This window comes from Sprattus sprattus (genome assembly GCF_963457725.1).
Source record: "Sprattus sprattus genome assembly, chromosome: 19".
In the NCBI taxonomy this organism is placed as follows: Eukaryota; Metazoa; Chordata; class Actinopteri; order Clupeiformes; family Clupeidae; genus Sprattus; species Sprattus sprattus.
The window spans coordinates 614178-633677 of NC_137917.1; the positions used below are offsets into that span (position 1 = coordinate 614178).

Consider the following 19500-nt stretch of genomic DNA (forward strand, 5'->3'; position numbering starts at 1 on the left):
AGTCTTCTCTGTCAATGCTTCCCCTTGATTCAGGCTTCTTTTGATGGCAGGGGAGAAGGAAGAGGGAACAAGACCCAGATATCACCTCAGCAACAAACAAATATCAAATTACAGTGTTACCTGCAAGCACCATGCTTCAGAAATAGGCTTCTGGAGGATTGTTTTTGAAGCACATAGAAATCTTTAGCACTTTACCAAGTGTTTCATCCAGTTTCTAGCCATGGTCAAATATTGATCATGAAATTCTCAGATTTTCCCTCTATCCATGTGACCTTTTCTATATATCCATTAACACGGTCCAACTCAAGCACAGTTTCTGTAATATTTTAACCTCCACACACTCCAGACAGCATGCATCTGACAGACACACAAACCAAACCCTGGAAACAATTATTTTCTCCCACATAATTCTTTCTCTTCTCAGACACAGACTGGAAACCAACAGCACAGTAGTCAGGTTCGACACACAGCATCAGCATCAGCAACAGCATATGCTGATACTCCCCACAGCCATCATAGAAAGCCCCAGCCCTTCCCTTCCCGCCCCCGGTGTGCTGTACCAGTTTGCCAAAGCAGGACTTGAAAATCTGCATCCTCTGATGTGTTCCGGCGTGGAAGCGTCTCTTGAATGCGCATGAGGCTGGAGGAGCCAGTAGTTCCATCAACAGAGGCAGTACAGGAGCGAGCGAGCAAGTTAGTGAGTGAGCCAGTGACTGACTGACCTAGTGAGTGAGTGAGTGAGTGAGCGAGCGAGCGAGCGAGTGGGTGCTGGTGTCCAGAGCTGGTTCATGCTCTGCAGCACGTATATGTGTGCCTTGGCTGACTCATGATAACTGAGCAGAACGTTAACCAACTTTTCTGCCAAGCCCTTTTCTCCTCCCTCTTTCTCACTTACACACACCCTCATCATCATCTCTCTCTCTCTCTCTCTCTCTCGCTCGCTCTCTCTCTCTAAAGTTCTATATAATGTTTCGTGTAATTTGGATTATCGGTTTTATCTTTATTTTTTTAGTGTTTGTTTTCTCTATTCATTTCATAGTTACTATATCTTAAGCACAGTGTGAGCCATGTGTTTGAACAAGTGCCTCAAGTGGATTATCATACGCAGTCATTTATTTGCTTATCTCCTGCCATTTGGCAGACCTCTCATGCAAGCCACCATTACAGTTTTAGCTCTTCAACACAAGCAGACATTCTGCAGGAGACATCCCTAAGATAATGACAAGACAGAGCTCCCGCCATGAGCGGACATCTCCTCCACTCCAACATCTGGGCACAATTAGAGCAGCACCACCCCCACAGTGGCCTTGTATCCTTTCTCTTTGTTATTTTCATATCTGTGGCACTCAGATAACAATGTGACAGCTTGTCCTGGGCATGGAATTCATTCGCCTATCCAGAAATGACATGAAGCATGTGCTTCTGAATACCAGAGATTCTAATTCGGCAGCTGTTCCCCATAGTCTAATGATGCAACTTCAGAACACCACTCAGAACTCACCCATGCCTAATTTCAGCATCCTTTGAGATAAAAGTAACACTAAATGTAATGTGCACATTTGTTTTCTTTAAGGCCACTCAACAATACAGCCTTACAGAAAGAGGTTAACTCTTCTCCAAATGTAAAAACTAAGGCCTGAACATAGCCTCTATATACATAATTAGTCGTGGCTTTATAAAACTAAGAGTGTAGATATCCTGTCACTTTGCACTGGTGCTCTTTGAGACTTGAGCCCATTACCAAGGTGCTCCATGCTCAACAAATGGAACTAAGAGGAGACTGGAGATCAGTAAGACTATCTATTTCCTCTTTCCACTGGGCCTGCATCACACCCTGATGACAGAGCTCTTGCTGGAAGGCGTGTTGCCTCACACAAAAACCCTTTACACTGGAGTTCTGACTCATTCGTAGGACCCATTATTATTATTCATCATCTGCCACCAACAGAAGTCTCTAGGCACTCCAGCGTGAAAAGCTTAAGATAGTCTATGGGACTCAACAGAGATGGTACAGTGAGACAGACAGAGATGGGTCAGAGAAAGAGACAGACAGAGATGTGACAGTGAGACAGACAGAGATGGGACAGTGAGACAGACAGACAGAGATGGGACAGTGAGACAGACAGAGATGGGACAGTGAGACAGACAGACAGAGATGGGACAGTGAGACAGACAGACAGAGATGGGACAGTGAGAGAGACAGACAGAGATGGGACAGTGAGAGAGACAGACAGAGATGGGACAGTGAGACAGACAGACAGAGATGGGACAGTGAGAGAGACAGACAGAGATGGGACAGTGAGACAGACAGACAGAGATGGGACAGTGAGAGAGACAGACAGAGATGGGACAGTGAGACAGACAGACAGAGATGGGACAGTGAGACAGACAGAGATGGGACAGTGAGACAGACAGACAGAGATGGTACAGTGAGACAGACAGAGATGGGACAGTGAGACAGACAGAGATGGGACAGTGAGAGAGACAGACAGAGATGGGACAGTGAGACAGACAGACAGAGATGGGACAGTGAGAGAGACAGACAGAGATGGGACAGTGAGACAGACAGACAGAGATGGGACAGTGAGAGAGACAGACAGAGATGGGACAGTGAGACAGACAGACAGAGATGGGACAGTGAGAGAGACAGACAGAGATGGGACAGTGAGACAGACAGAGATGGGACAGTGAGAGAGACAGACAGAGATGGGACAGTGAGAGAGACAGACAGAGATGGGACAGTGAGAGAGACAGACAGAGATGGGACAGTGAGACAGACAGACAGAGATGGGACAGTGAGAGAGACAGACAGAGATGGGACAGTGAGACAGACAGACAGAGATGTACTGACCAGGAAGCGCTCCTCCTGCTCCAGCCAGCGCTGGTCTTCCTCCATCTGGTGCTGCTGTATCATCAGCTGCTCCTCCATCAGGTGCTGAGGGAGGCCCTGTCCTAGACCACGCATGTCCAAAGGGCCACCATCCTACAAAGACAGACAGACAGACAGACAGACACACACACAGACACACAGACACAAAGTATCACTATTGGAGCCTTGTAGTACATGTCACTTGGCAATGGTGGCCATGTCTTTCACAACTCACCTCCATTTTGGGTGACCACATGGGCACCTCCTGCGGGGGTCTGTGATGGTTCCAGCCGTCGTGCGTTTCCAGACCGGACGCCTGAAGGGGGTATGCCCCACTGTGCATGTGTGGCACTCCGTGAGCGCCGGGGTAACCAGAGACCTGCAGCACACACACACACACACACACACACACACGACCAGCGCAGGACAACATGAGTTTCTGCTGTATGAGACAGGCCAGACCTTCCACACACAACCCTCTCACTAGAAGACCAGGTGTCAGAAAGGTACAGAAGCGGTGTGGTATGGAGAACAGACAGTGATATCTCTGGGTTGGTTCTGATATTCCCCTGCTCGTGCTAAAATGATACCATAGCTACATTGATTAACATATGCATGAGTCACTTCTGGTACTTGAGGATGGTGTAAAGGAGCTTTTATATATATATACAGTGGGGAAAATAAGTATTTGAACCCCTGCCGACTTCGCAAGTTTGGCCACTTGCAAAGAAATGTGTGATCTAGAATTTTAATGGTAGGTGTATTTTAACAGTGAGAAACAGAATATCAACAAAAAAATCCAGAAAACTGCATTTTATAAGATTCATGACTTTATTTGCATTTGAAGCAAAAAATAAGTATTTGAACCCCCAAGCAAACAGCAAGAATTCTGGCTCCCAATGGCCAGTTATGTGCCCAAAAAGCACACAGATTAGTCCTCATTAGGTCTAACAAGGTATACCTGATCTCAACTGGTGACCTGTTTAAAAGAAACCTGTCCAAAGAATCATACTTCATACCTTCAACCTCACCACCATGGGCAAGACCAAAGAGCTGTCCAAGGACGTCAGAGATAAGATTGTAGACCTGCACAAGGCTGGAATGGGCTACAAAACCATTGGCAAGCAGCTTGGTGAGAAGCAGACAACTATTGGTGCGATTGTTCATAAATGGAAGCAACACCAAACAACTGTCACCCCCTCTAAGTCTGGGGCTCCATGCAAGATATCCCCTCGTGCGGAATCAGTGATCATTCGAAAGGTGCAGAATAACCCCAGAACTACACAGGGGGAGCTTGTGAATGATCTCAAGGCAGCTGGGACCAGAGTCACCAAGAAAACCATTGGCAACAGACCATGCCGTACTTTTTTGAAGTACTGCAGCACTCGCAAGGTCCCCCTGCTCAAGGAAGCGCATGTACAGGGCCATCTGAAGTTTACCATTGCACACTTGAATGATTCTACAGAGGATTGGGAGACAGAATGTGGTCAGATGATACCAAAATCAAGCTCTTTGGCATCAACTCGACTTGCCGTGTTTGACAGGGGGGGGAATGCTGAATATGACCCCAAGAGTACATCATACCCACCATCAAGCATGGAGGTGGAAACATTATGCTTTGGGGCTGTTTCTCTGCCAAGGGTACAGGACGACTCCACCGCATCAAGGGGACTATGGATGGGGCCATGTAACGTGGAATATTGGGCTTGAACCTCATTCCCTCATTCCCTTCCATTGAAAACACAACCTTAAAGATTTGGAGAGGATCTGGAAAGAGGAGTGGACCAAAATCCCTCCTGAGATGTTTGTAAACCTGGTGACCAACTACAAGAAACGTCTGACGTCTGTGCTTGCCAATAAGGGTTATTCCACCAAGTACTAAGTCATTTTTGTCAGTCAGTTTTGGGGGTTCAAATACTTATTTTTTGCATCAAATGCAAATAAAGTCATAAATGTTATAAAATGCATTTTTCTGGATTTTTTTGTTGATATTCTGTTTCTCACTGTTAATATACACCTACCATTACAATTCTAGATCACACATTTCTTTGCAAGTGGCCAAACTTGTGAAATCGCAAGGGGTTCAAATACTTATTTTCCCCACTGTATATATGGGCCATTCTACCGAATTGGTGCAAAGTAACGTCAGAAATATTTTGAATTTTTTTGTTTTATTCCCAAAACTTTGTCCGTGTGTATATTGTACCATATCTAAAGTACACATATCTAGTAAAAGAACAGTCAATTTTTATATTGTATTTTCAGAATGTGTTGGAATGTTTTTCCTCTTCCAAAAATTGTCACTACCGAAACATCACATTTACTACAGTAAAAAAGTACTATTATTGACCTGTTCAGATTGTGTTTCCTTCCCTTCTCTGAAGAGTATTTTAACAAATATTTCTTGAAGGTTTTCACAATGAAATCCATAAAAATGACATTTTTACCAAATTTTCAAGTTCAATTTATCTGTTTCGGTAGTGACTGCACTGTTGGATGGATGTTCATTTCTCTCCCAAAAGCTTCCAAAAACGTGCTCTAGGCCGCCCTTTAGTCCACACAACACATATATTTAAAAGTGATGGGATTGAACTACTTACCATTTCATTTTTTCACTACCGAAATCATCTGGTCACTACCATATGTTTCGGTAGTGACTGTTTCGGTTGTGACAATTCTAGCTTACTTTAAGCATTAATAAAGAATTCTAGCAAGCACACGGCTTGCAAACAAATCTTTGAAGAGGTGTTCACACATACAAACATAAGATTTTGCATGAAACCCCAAAAGGTTCACTTAATTGAAGAAAACATGGGTTTCGGTAGTGACAATTCTTAAGGTTACACGTCGATTTTCAGACTTTGGAACACATTTATATAAAAACTATGGGATTTAGCTACTTACCATTCAACCATGAGGGACAGGGATGCAGTGTAATTTCATGGTCAAAAATGCAGGGTCGTGGCTAAAACACAGGCTCAGCCAATGGACTAAACCTCGGTAGTTTCGGTAGTGAAATGAAAACTAGGGACATGACTTTTTGAGTATAGTTAATTGATTTAAAAATTAAACCCACAATAAATCTAAATATTCCAAGTTCTGTTTTAACCCAATCATAAAGATCTTTGAAATTAAATAATTGAAAAAAATCTAAAAAAAATGAAAAGTGTTATTTAAAGGCATTGAAATTTAGATGTCAGGGTTGGGGACAGCTACTTCCCAATAGAAAGTAACCTATAAATGATGATTTTGTATATATTTAGCTTATCACTATCTCATTTAATGCATTGGATTATATAGACCATAACATTTTCCTAGTAAATATCTATGGCTAAATACCTAATTGTTTTGTAAATAGTTTTTATTGTTGAGGGACTGCATATTACACAAATTCGGTAGAATGGCCCATATATATATAAAGGACCATTTAATAGTCATTTGTCAATTATACCACAGATATACTTGGTCTTCACACTGTGATCCATCTACTGAGGTGCAACACAAGCATCATGGTGAGGGTAGCAGACATACCGGGTAGTGGTTGTGCTGACCCATGTGCTGGGGGCTGGGGTAGAATCCTTCACTGGAGCGGGGGCTGGGGTAACCAGGCCTGCTGGGCTGCACACGGGGAAGCAGGAGGCCATACTGGTAAATGTCTCGCATCATCATCATCACACACACACACACACACACACACACACACACACACGCTCATTCTATCTTTCTCCCCCAACACTGCATTCTGTCAGAAAGCACGGTTAACAACTGGCACAACACAGGGACACACAAAAACCAGATGAATTTTGTGTGTATGTGTTAACTTTGAGCTGTTGTGAGAGGGGAAGGGATAACCAAACAAAATCTAAAGAAAGAGGCAGGCAGTTAGCACGTCAAAAGGGAGAACTGACATCCGAGTTGGTTATTTGATTGTTACACATGGCCCGGGAGGGATGATGAGATCAATATGGCCCCACAGCAGTGTGACTGATTTATACAGGCAGGCAAAACAAATCTCCATTTGGGCGTGGAACAGGAGTTTGCTCCTTTGAGTTGACGCGAGGGGTTCTCTACCTGAAACACCCGTTCATAGACTGCGTCTCGAGGCCATACCTCCGGATGCACAGAAAAACAGTGGAGAACATTAGAATGATGAGGAAAAACACACACAAAACACAGAGACAGCATGAGGGCTGAGGGACAATGTGCAGCGTGCAAATCATCCAAACCCACTCATACACCCTTGAATAAAGACATTTCAATAAGGGTTATGCAATAGGAGCAAAGAGTTAGGTTAAGGGGAAAGTTCAATTTGACAGCACACAGAGTAATCATAAGCCCACAGAATGCCATTGAGCAGTCAGTTGGAACATTTACCCCCAAAGAAATCAGTTTGCATGCCATAAAAACCAACCCGCATTGCAGTTAGGCATGCGCTCCCTAGCATTTCACAACAAAATAAATATAGAAGATTTTTTTTGCCTCACCATGATGCACAAATGTAGCACTTTGAAAACCTCAAGATCTACTTTGTTAATGCCAGCTTGGTGTGCTATGCTAAATACAAACCCTGTTTATGCTAATGCTAGTCTAATGCTAACAAATGCTGGAGGCAAAAGATAATTCAAAATGCTATAGGACAGATGCTAGCATGGTCAAATTCAAGTTTCACTTAGCAGATTAGCCTATTCTGATAGAAGCCTGGTGCTTCGGATCAGTTCTCCTGTCACACCTGCCTGTGGGTAGGCAGCGTAGCGGTGCTGTGGCAGCTGTGAGGTAAGCATGGGCCGGGGGGGCAGAGAGGGGCTCCTCCTGAGGCAGGACGGGGGCAGCAGCAGCGGGGGTTGGCGGTGTAGGCGCAGGGGCAGGGGTGGGGGTAGGGGAGGCTCCCTAAAGCAGAGTGAGCGCTGCGAGCCGAAGAGTGGGGGCCCAGCAGACACTGGTGCAGACAGACAGTCCATGCTAAAGCTGTGATGGAGGGAAGGCTGACGGGAGGGCTGCAGACAACACACACACACACACACACACACACACACACACACACACACACACACACACACACACACACACACACACACAGGCCACAGCGATCACACACACAGGCCACAGGGATCACACACACACACACACACACACACACACACACTTACTTACTCACCAAATGAATGGATCTTACACACATTTGTTTGCACAAACAGAACAGATATAACTAGCGCACGCATCACAGCCACAAACTCATTTCATACAGAACAAATTCCAACACTCATTTAAGACAAGACCCCATGGAGACGGGAGAGGGAGAGAGACAGACATACAGACAGACATACAGATAGACAGCCATACAGCACAACTCGCTGGGGCAGGGCAGGGCAGGGCAGGGTTGTAAATTCCTGAACCCACACACAGAGCGGGAGACAGCCAGCAGCAACAGCAAAAGCTGTTTTGAGCGTGCGCGCGCGCGTGTGTGTGTGTGTGTGTGTGTGTGTGTGTGTGTGTGTGTGTATTTGTGTGTGTTAGGGAGGTGTGTTTGCATGTGTGTTGGGGAGGTGTCTGTCAGCAGGGGTGAGCTGATCAATCACCACACTGAGCGCAGAAACACTGACAAAGACAACACAGATGCAGTCCGTGTGCAGCAAGGGTCCTGGCAAACAGAACAGATTTGTAAATGGGGGCACTTCTGCTATGAGTTATAAGGGAGATACGTGACCTAAAGAAGGAAAAAGGTGCCTATGACTGTCATCAGCCTGTGGGGACAAGGTGTGAGTAAACTGAACTTTTAGGATGTACATCAAAACAGTCAGACATACAATCAACAGCTGAAATACTGTACCATGAGAATCAAAACATTGCCAACACAATAAACCTACATATAAAACATCTTTCATTTATTGGACCAAACTACACATATCCTTGTACTGCCTATATTTTAACTAGGTCAATGGGCTATGATAGCAGTTCAAGCACACCACACAGACCTCTATGTAGGCTATGCTGGACTACTCAGAGGACAAATGGTGCTTTTATGACCCTAAGAATCTTAAGCCTCTCTCACTGGATTTCATGCAGCTTTTCAGACCTTCACCACAGCATTTCGATGAGCAGAGCCCTAACAGGCATGGTTTCCTGCCTGAGGAGCTGCCAGACTGGATGGTTTGGAATCAGACCACCCATGATATTCCAGCTATTCTTAAGGTCAGCCAGCAACTGTGCAACAAGCCACTTGATATGAGAACTCAACCAATGAAAAAAACAAACCCCTCAAACTAAGTGATAGAAACAAAAGGGGAAACGCCATCATTCAGTGCCCTGAGGGAACTCAACCACCCCAGCACACAGCACATCCTCCAGTGCCCTGAGGGAACTCAACCACCCCAGCACACAGCACATCCTTCAGTGCCCTGAGGGAACTCAGCCACACAGCACTTACTTTGGGTGGTGCCTCGTCTGGGCCTCCAGAGTCCCAGGACACTGTGACCTGCCGCCTCATCTCCATGCGGTTGCGCTCCTCTTGCTGGGCCTTCTCCTCAGCCAGTATGGTGCTGTGTGAGGAAGAGGAGGAAGAGGAAGAACACATTGTTGAGTGTGCGCACTGGTACAGAGAGTGGGCAGTAGTGGTAGCCACTGCGCGCCCATTTCAACCATTTTAAAAGAAGGTCACTCTGCCAGGTAGCAAGCACAGAGCCCAACAGTGAGAAGACACACACTTAACCAAAACAGACACCTCTATTTAACTAGAAGATTTTTACCCTTGGCTTCAGTCTACCAAGCTAGAAGATTTTCCAATAGAAATTCCAGGTGTAGGTGGGAGGTAGGAAGTCTGATCCCAGGTGGAAAGAGTTCATTTTCTTTTCAGCCAGGTCAAAAAATAAAACTCTTCGAAATAGCCCCAGATCAGTTTCAGGCAAACACTGATGGATGGTTAAGGCAAATCCCTTTCAGCGGAAAAAGCACAACTCTTTCAGGTGGCTGACCTGGGCCTTGAACATGGATCTGCTAGAGTGATTAAAGAGCTCCAATTCACACGAAAACCCACTGGATAGGAAGAGTGAGAGAGCACAAGAGCTGTTCAAACACACCAAACCACATTCTGCTCCCCCAAAGGCTGCAATAACCATCAGACACACAATCCATTTATAGCGGAGCAGAGAAGGGCTTCATAGTGAAGCTCGACACACATATCAGGGTGCAATGGCTACTCAAGCATGAAGGGAGAATGGGCTGTTTCACCATCCCTCTGTGGTCCTCACCACAGAATACAATCCATACAGAGGCACAAGTATTAGCACCTGATTCAACTCAGTTACCCTCATGGATATGACACAGGATAAGAACACCACAAAGAACACCTTACCTGACTTAAAGAAATAAGAACCCCTTACCTGACTTAAAGGAATAAGAACCCCTTACCTGACTTAAAGGCGTAAGAACACCACGGAGAACCCCTTACCTGACTTAAAGGCGTAAGAACACCACGGAGAACCCCTTACCTGACTTACAGGAGTGTGGAAACAGGCCAGTGCTGCAACAGTGCAGACATTTTTCAAAAGCTCAGGCCAGAGTAAGTGTGTAGCCTGCTCAGATGTGGAGAGTGTGAGGGAGAGGAGGGGAGAGGAGAGGAGAGGAGGGGAGGGGAGGGGAGGGGAGAGGAGAGTGGAGGATAGAATAGGAGAGTATAGGATAGGAGCAGAGGTGGAGGGGAGGGGGTATTTCTGGAAACAACGTTATTCGTGACGAGCCGTGGGGCACCATGGGGCTGGCCACCTGTCCTGTCATTCTCAGCACAAACCTGACAGCTCTATCCACACCACATGTCCTCAAGCTCAACAACACACACTTCAACTGTCCTCTCTGCTACCCATTCAAACGCTTACAGCCAAACATTCAGAGACGCCGCATTTCAGAGATTCAAAGCACGACAACCAAAGGGGAACATGCCAAAATCGTTATTTTTAACATGGCATTATCGGTCTGGCAAAGAAGGCCGCCCCTTTAACACACAATACTGTACCCAGCCAGTTCAGACATGCAAACACAAACTGTTCCTCATTCAACTAGTAGCTAACAGCAAACCAAACATCTAGAACTTACCAGCACCCACAGTGAGAGATGATTGATCAGTTGCTAAATGCTCGAGATAGAGAGAGAGTTTGAGAAGATAGACTGAATACAGAGAGAGGTAAAGTAAAGGGACCTGTAAGAGAAAGAGGGAAACAGACAGACTGAGAGAGTGTGAGAGGAGAACAGAGAAGGACGACTGACCCTCTCCGATGCTGCCTCCGCCTCCTACTCGCTTGCTCACTCACTCAGGCTGGGCAGACTGTTAGGTTTGGCAGGGGGCCACTGTGTGGAGGCCGAGGCTGTGCTGCACTGCAGTGTGGAGGGAGATCTGAATCCTTCAGCCTCCGCAGCCCCTCTGCAGCTCACGCCAGCACACACACACACACACACACACACACACACACACACACACACACAAACACACAAACACACAAACACACACACACAGATAGGGATGTAGAAGGTCTGAACTAACTCTTTTCTATTTGAAGAAGTAGACTTGGCCTCAGTATCAGGGCCAGGTCAGGTAGTTAAAGACAGTGAAAATGCAATGAGGGGAGCTTCCCTGATTTGGCTCTTCAGATGACCACACCATTTTAGAACAACATCTCACGGCCAAGTTGGTGCAAACCACTGAAACTCTAGGCCTACCAAAATTGCCAACTTGTAGAGCCTCAGACTCTCACTGTTCTACAATAAGACCCTCTCCCAGTCTCTCACAAGACTGACTGAGTGAATTCATTTATTCATGTTCATTCATTGCTTTTACTATCATTTCATCTGTTGGTAGATCAGACTGGGTGTATTATTGTTCATAATATATGTCAGCCTAAATCAACATTCTAGTGTATTCATTGTGTTGATGAGAATAATAGGATCATCAATAACAGCATCCTTTTCATCATGAAGCATGTGAAAGAATGCACACACAGAAAAGAGGAAACTTTTCTCTAAGTGATATTACAGTGAGATTAGACAGCCCTGCATCCTCGGCTTTTCATGGCCAAGGGTGCTTCATATAAATAGTATTAAGAGTCTAAATATTGACAGCGTCTCCAGGACACAGATTCTGCTCCTCTGCAGTCGTGAGCTGCACTGATGTGGTTGGAGCAGCAGAGGCCTGAATCATGCCAGCTCTTAAAACAGCGCAATAAAGTGCAGCCTCTGAAAACACAGCCCCCACTCCCCTCTAAACACACACACACACACACACACACACACACACACACACACAAACATGCACATGCACTCAATGCACACACGCAAATACACACGCACACACACGATGGAATGGTCCTCAGAGAAGGGAGCTGTGATGCACCCTGGCCTGCATCAAAGATGCATCAGAATGCTTTGAGGTGTAGGTTCAAGATCAATCACACATCTGTGATGAGATGACAGGAGTACCTCAAGCACGGTGTGTTTGGGTGTTCTTTGATGTATGATGTCTAGAACTATTCATAAGGGTTTGGCTACGCCTTGAATGAAAAGACACAGCAAGACTCTTGAAGACTCTTGAGGTAAGAATCTGCCTGGCTGCCTTTGTTGCTGCACTATGCCCAGGGCTGGTGAGAGTAGGAGATTACTGGCAGGACGAGCAAGAGCAGGTACGTACATGAATGGGGAAATTGCATCAGTTTGGGAATTGCATCAGTGGGGAACGACTTAACAGTGACCTCAGGGGGCTTGGCTTCTGTACCTGTGGCCTGTTTGAGGTGGGAAGAAAGAGAGGGAGAGGAGAGGAGAGGATAGGAGAGGGGAGGAGTGGAGAGGAGAGGAGAGGAGAGGAGAGGAGAGGAGAGGAGAGGAGAGGTAAGGGCGTGTCCTGCTGGCTGGCTCCTTGGAAGAAATGAGGTCATCCCCAGACAGGAAGTACCACAGACGTGCACTGAGTGAGTCAGAAACTCAGAGAGACGCCTGACCTGAGGTCAGTTTTCTCTCTCCTCTCACCTTTATGAGCTCATGGGGCAAATACTGATCCTAGAACAGTAGTGCAGGGGGCACACTTTAACTGTGGTTGACTGAGTCATAAATGGGTGAGTTGCTCAGAAAAGCTCATTGGTCATGAGACTCAGGACTTGAATTGCTATGAATTGCTATATCATGAATTGCTATATCCATCTCTTAGCAACAGAATATAAACAGTTTCACATATTTGGAGATTTCCACAGCCCAAGTGGAACGTCCTACACTGAGCTCAACAGCGCCCTCGAGAGTCAGAAAAGGTAATAGGACAAACACGACCTTTAAACCAGTTTCCAAAAGTTGGGCATTGCCATACATGAATTGATATTTCAAATACTGTTCTTCCAGTCATATTCATCTAATCTCCAACAATAATGAGCGTGTTATGTAAGGGATAATGTATAGAACGCAGGTCATTGTCGGGAAAATAAGCCCCGACAGGGCGAACAGCACCCCGACGCGAAGCGACAATGACCGGCGTTCTATACATTATCCCGCTTATTATACGGCTACTTGCCAAAACAAAAAAATAACTTAACACAGTGTGTCTTTTTACAATGTATTTGTTACTATACGTAGTGTTAAAAAGCAGAGAAATAGTTCGCCAAAGACGTTGAACTTCAAAGACGTTGAACATTCTTTAGAACACAGCTGCTCAACCGTCCGCTGAAACTCCAGTGATAAGTTACCGGACTACTTGTGGAGTGCTACGAAAGACGTGAATCAGAGGCAAAAAGGCCACTTTCCTTGACAGCGGTCATTATTGCATAGCAACGGTCCGCTATCGGTTAATAACGCACCGCAGAACGTTGGGAAGCCCCATTCAAACGAATGGAGCATTCTACAGCATTAAAAAGAGCCCACTTAACAACTTTGCCTGGTTGCTGATGAACTTAAAATCAAGGCTGACTTCAGTAAGTTTTATTGTCGCACAACGACACACAGCAACACACACTTGCATATATTAGGGACGGACAGGAGAGTGTTCTGTTCTTTAGCATGATTGTCTGTTGGGGTTCTTAGTGAAGGAAACCACTTGTGAACACGGGGAGAACATGCAAACTGTGTGTGCTGTGCGAGTGTGTGTTTGGTTGCAGATGAGCTTCTTGTGTGTGTTGTGTGAGTGTGTGTTTGGTTGCTGATGAACTTTATGTGTGTGTTGTGTGAGCCTGTATTAATATGGAGTAAATAGACACCACTGACCAGAGCTGAGCCTTGAGCTCCGTGAAGCGAGGCCTCTTGCTAGGGTCATAGGCCCAGCACTTGGTCATCAGGCTGTAGAGGGTAGGGGGGCAGTTGTGGGGCATGGCCAGCCGCTCGCCATTCTCAATGCGGCCAATGACGTCATTATTCTTCACCCCCTGGAAAGGCTTAACCCCGTACATGAGGACCTCCCACATGCAGACGCCTAGTGGAGTAATATAGACTTCATCAATCTATTCACTGACTGACACCTAGTGAAGTAATATAATCAATCTATTCACTGCCAATGAATGATGATGAAGAATGATGAAGTCTAGTGGAGTAATATAGACTTCATCATTCTATTTGCTGACAGTGGGGGGGGGGGGGGAGAGAGAGAAAGAGAGAGAAAAACAGACTCACCAAACATCCACACGTCACTGGCTGAGGTAAAACGTCTGAAGTTTATGGACTCTGGTGCCATCCATTTAATTGGAAGTTTCCCTTTAGAAGCTGAGGAGAGAGAACAGATGACTTGTGTTGGGGTAGCATTTACATTACACATGCATAGTTAGTTAACATCTCCCTCAGTTGAAACAGCTCAATAGACTATAAATAAATGCCTAGCCCACACCATGCATTTTGATTGATTTACCCAAAGACGTACCTTTGTAATAAGAACTGTCCTCCATGTATCTTGACAGACCAAAGTCCCCCAGCTTCACACAATCCACATTGGAAACCAGGACATTTCTAGCAGCTATATCTCTATTAAAAGGACATACATAATCACATACATTCAGCTATATCTAGATTAATAAACATACATAATCACATACGGCAAACTATATCTCTATTGAAAAACATACATAATCACATACGTTCAGCTATATCTCTATAAGAACATACATAATCACATACACTACCATTCAAAAGTTTGTGGTCACTTAGAAATGTCCTTATTTTTCAAAGAAAAGCACTGTTTTTAGTCAGAAATACACTCTATACATTTATTATTACATTATTAATGTGGCAAATGACTTTTCTAGGTGGAAATATCTGGTTTTTAATTCAATATTTACATAGGTGTATAGAGGCCCATTTCCAGCAACTATCACCCGGTGTTCTAATGGTACATTGTGTTTGCTAATCGCCTTAGAAGACTCATGGATGACTAGAAAACCCTTGAAAACCCTATTATGTTAGCACAGCTGAAAACTGTTTTGCTGGTGAGAGAAGCTATAAAACTGGCCTTCATTTGAGCTAGTTGAGTATCTGTTCGGTTATACTCTCAAAATGGCTCGAAAAAGATAACTTTCATGTGAAACTCGCCAGCCTATTCTTGTTCTTAGAAATTAAGGCTATTCCATGTGAGAAATTGCGAAGAACCTGAACTTTTCCTACAACGGTGTGTACTACTCCCTTTAGAGAACAGCAGAAACCAGAGTAGAAAGAGAAGTGGGAGGCCCCGGTGCATAACTCAGCAAGAAGACAAGTATATTAGAGTGTCTAGTTTAAGAAAAAGACGCCTCACAGGTCCTCAACTGGCAGCTTTTTAAATGGTAGCCGCAAAACGCCAGTGTCACCTTCTACAGTGGAGAGCCGACTGGGATGCTGGCCTTATAGGCAGAGTGGCAAAGAAAAAGCTATATCTGAGACTGGCCAATAAAAAGAAAAGATTGATATGGGCAAAAAAACACAAACATTGGACAGACGAAGATTGGAAAAAAGTGTTCTGGACGAATTTAAAGTATGAGGTTTTTGGATCATACAGAAGAACATATGTGAGACGCAGAACAGGTGAAAAGATGCTGGAAGAGTGCCTAACACCATCTGTCAAGCATGGTGGAGGTAATATGATGGTCTGGGGCTGCTTTGGTACTGTTAAAGTGGGATATTTGTACAAGGTAAAAGGGATTTTAAATAGGGAAGGCTATCACTCCATTTTGCAACGCCATGCCATACCCTGTGGACAGCGCTTGATTGGAGCCAATTTCCTCCTACACCAGGACAATGACCCAAAGCGCACCTCCAAAATAAAGCAAGAACTATATAGGGAAGAAGAAGGCAGCTCATATGCTGTCTGTTATGGAGTGGCCAGCACAGTCACCGGATCTCAACCCCATTGAGCTGTTGTGGGAGCAGCTTGGCCGTATGGTACGCAACAAGTGCCCATCAAGCCAATCCAACTTGTGGGAGGTGCTTCAGGAAGCGTGGGGTGAAATTTCTACAGATTACCTCAACAAATGAATAGCTAGAATGCCAAAGGTCTCCAATGCTGTAATTGCGGCAAATTGAGCCTTTTTTGACGAAAGCAAAGTTTAAAGAACAAAATGAATATTTCAAATAAAAAACATTATTTCCAACCTTGTCAATGTCTTGACTATATTTTCTATTCATTTTGCAACTCATTTGATAAATACAAGTGTGAGTTTTCATGGAAAACATGAAATTGTCTGGGTGACCCCAAACTTTTGAACGGTAGTGTACGTTCAGCTATATCTCTATAAGAACATACATAATCACATACGTTCAGCTATATCTCTATAGAGAACATACGTAATCACATACATTCAGCTATATCTCTATTAATAAACATACATAATCACATAAGTTCAGCTATATCTCTAAAGAGAACATAAATATTCACATACGTAATCACATAGGTTCGAGGCGTAACGAGGCTCTGTTTTAAAATGATGCAGAAATGAGAACACCGCTGACCTATGTACAAAGCGTTTGCTCTCCAGGTAGGCCAGGGCGGTGCTGAGCTGGTAGGAGTAGAGGATGAGGGAGGCCAGGTCCAGATTGTACTTCCTGACCTGGAGGAAGGAGCGGAGCTGCAACAGAGAGGACAACATTTTAGGACATTCAGACCAGAGAGCAACCATCCTCAATGTAGAACTCTATCTACCAAAACAACACTTATAACTCATCATCACCACTAGGTGGCAGCCAAAGCTCAGCATTGTCAAAATGTGAAAGACTCTGACACAGCCATAATAACGCAGCATTTTGGGACTACATTTGACATTACAGTAAAGTTGTATGGTCCGACTTGAGAATGGAGCAGTTAGAACATTTTAAGGAGAGCTTTGTAATGAGGGTCTTCAAATCTGTCAGCCAAACCATTATGAGAGATGGCTCGATCACCTGGAGCCACACCATGGAAATGACAAACTTATCAGGCACACACTCCTCATCCTCTTCACTCGCATTACTACTGATATGGTGACTAGTCTCCAAAGCTCTTCCTCAATCTAAATGTGGCTCCTTAATGGGGCTTAGCTGTTCGTAGACCAGTGAGAACCCAAGTGATGCTCACCTCACCCAAGGTGCACAGCTCCATGATGATCCACACAGGGGTCTCTGTGATCACGCCAATCAGCTTCACAATGTGGGGGTGATCAAACTGCCTCATGGTCACTGCAGGTAGGGCAAATGTCATCAACCACAGACATACTGCGTCCCAAGCATATTTACCACACAGACTACACCATACTGTTGTGTTCACAATGTGTAAACAATAGTGTTGAACAATACATGTCCAACACGTGCAAACACAGGCGCACACACAGGCACACCCAGACGCGCACACACACACACACACACACACACACACACACACACACACACACACACACACAGGAATGAAACTCACAGGCCTCCTGCAGAAACTTTTCTCTGACGCTGTCTGAGGTGCAGTTTTTGCAGGTCTTTATGGCTACACACAGTGCAGGGTTCTCCTGAGGAAAGAGCACACTATGGTGTTACTGACACAGGGCAACATAGCACCATCATTCACTATTCTCTACAGAGGATGCATTCATAGGATCAAACTCTTTAAAACACCAAGTCAATGTTGTATGTCTCTTTCACCAGCTCAGCAAAATTAATTGGTGCATCATCACAGATACTTTAAGCATTGGAGAGTCTGTTTATGTTGGAGGTCTATGTAGAGAGTCTTTATGTGTTGGAGGTCTATGGTGCTGTAGGAGAGAGAGTCTGTGTGTTGGAGGTCTATGGGGCTGTAGAGAGAGTCTGTGTGTTGGCAGGGTATGGTGCTGTAGGAGAGAGAGTCTGTGTGTTGGAGGTCTATGGGGCTGTAGAGAGAGTCTGTATGTTGGAGGTCTATGGTGCTGTAGGAGAGAGAGTCTGTGTGTTGGCAGGCTATGGTGCTGTAGAGAGAGAGTCTGTATGTGTTGGAGGTATATGGGGCTGTAGAGAGAGTGTGTGTTGGAGGTCTATGGGGCTGTAGAGAGAGTCTATATGTGTTGGAGGTCTATGGAGAGAGTCTGTATGTTGGAGGTCTATGGGGCTGTAGAGAGAGTCTGTATGTTGGCAGGGTATGGTGCTGTAGAGAGAGAGTCTGTATGTGTTGGAGGTATATGGGGCTGTAGAGAGAGTCTACATGTGTTGGAGGTATATGGTGCTGTAGAGAGAGTGTGTGTTGGAGGTCTATGGTTCTGTAGAGAGAGTCTGTATGTTGGCAGGGTATGGTGCTGTAGAGAGAGAGTCTGTATGTGTTGGAGGTCTATGGGGCTGTAGAGAGAGTGTGTGTTGGAGGTCTATGGGGCTGTAGAGAGAGTCTACATGTGTTGGAGGTCTATGGAGAGAGTCTGTATGTTGGAGGTCTATGGGGCTGTAGAGAGAGTCTGTGTGTTGGAGGTCTATGGTTCTGTAGAGAGAGTCTGTATGTTGGAGGGGTATGGGGCTTTAGAGAGAGAGTATGTATGTGTTGGAGGTCTTTGGAGAGAGTCTGTTTGTTGGAGGTCTATGGGTCTGTAGGAGAGAGTCTGTGTGGGAGGGGTATGGGGCTGTAGAAGTGTGCCGTACCGGGCTGATGTACACTCCCTGGTGAACGTCTCCAAACTGCCCTTCTCCAATGCAGCGGCCCAGCTCGATCCTCTCCCTCTGGATCTCATAGTCTCCAGCTGCAGAGAGCACAGTCAGACGTCAGCAACAGCGCGCACGCACACACACACACACACACACACACACACACACACACACACACACACACACACACACATCCTCTCTGCTCCAGCATGGCTGTACTGGGGGAGGAGGAGCATGACACAGAGGCCTCAGAGCACATCAACATCCACACACACACATGCACACGTGCACGTGCACACACACACATACACTCATGCACTTAAGCACAGATCTGTAACAACAAAAGTCATGTGACCAATTAGAATCCACAGATCCAACATGCAGGGTCAATGAGAAAAAACAATAATGTTACAGAAATAAACCTCTGCATCAGCCAGCACCCCTCAGGCACCCCTCAGGCTCCTTGCTCAGCATCAGCCGCTCATAATAAGGCTCATACAAGCTTTTCCTTTCCTCCAGCTACTATATACTGGGTAGAACACCTCTTTCCAATGTCTCACTCACTCGGACGGGCCCTAAAAGGTTCCTAT

The 19500-nt window shown here is 45.3% G+C and overlaps 1 protein-coding gene across 4 annotated transcripts in view; it reads right to left on the bottom strand.

Annotated features, from left to right (window-relative positions):
• The window catches only part of ptk2ab (protein tyrosine kinase 2ab), a 67816-nt gene that overhangs the window by 5977 nt on the left and 42339 nt on the right, over nt 1-19500 (bottom strand). For all 4 annotated transcript variants that reach the window (XM_080858419.1, XM_080858418.1, XM_080858417.1 and 1 more), the window contains 12 exons: nt 18908-19005; nt 17733-17817; nt 17397-17497; nt 16796-16911; nt 14739-14839; nt 14495-14584; nt 14093-14297; nt 9294-9405; nt 6401-6487; nt 3105-3248; nt 2852-2983; nt 1-37 (listed from right to left, as the gene is read on the bottom strand). The exon at nt 1-37 is cut by the window's left edge and continues 17 nt beyond it. In XM_080858419.1, the coding sequence (XP_080714545.1) occupies nt 1-37; nt 2852-2983; nt 3105-3248; nt 6401-6487; nt 9294-9405; nt 14093-14297; nt 14495-14584; nt 14739-14839; nt 16796-16911; nt 17397-17497; nt 17733-17817; nt 18908-19005 (1308 nt within the window). The remainder of the gene's footprint in view (nt 38-2851; nt 2984-3104; nt 3249-6400; nt 6488-9293; nt 9406-14092; nt 14298-14494; nt 14585-14738; nt 14840-16795; nt 16912-17396; nt 17498-17732; nt 17818-18907; nt 19006-19500) is intronic.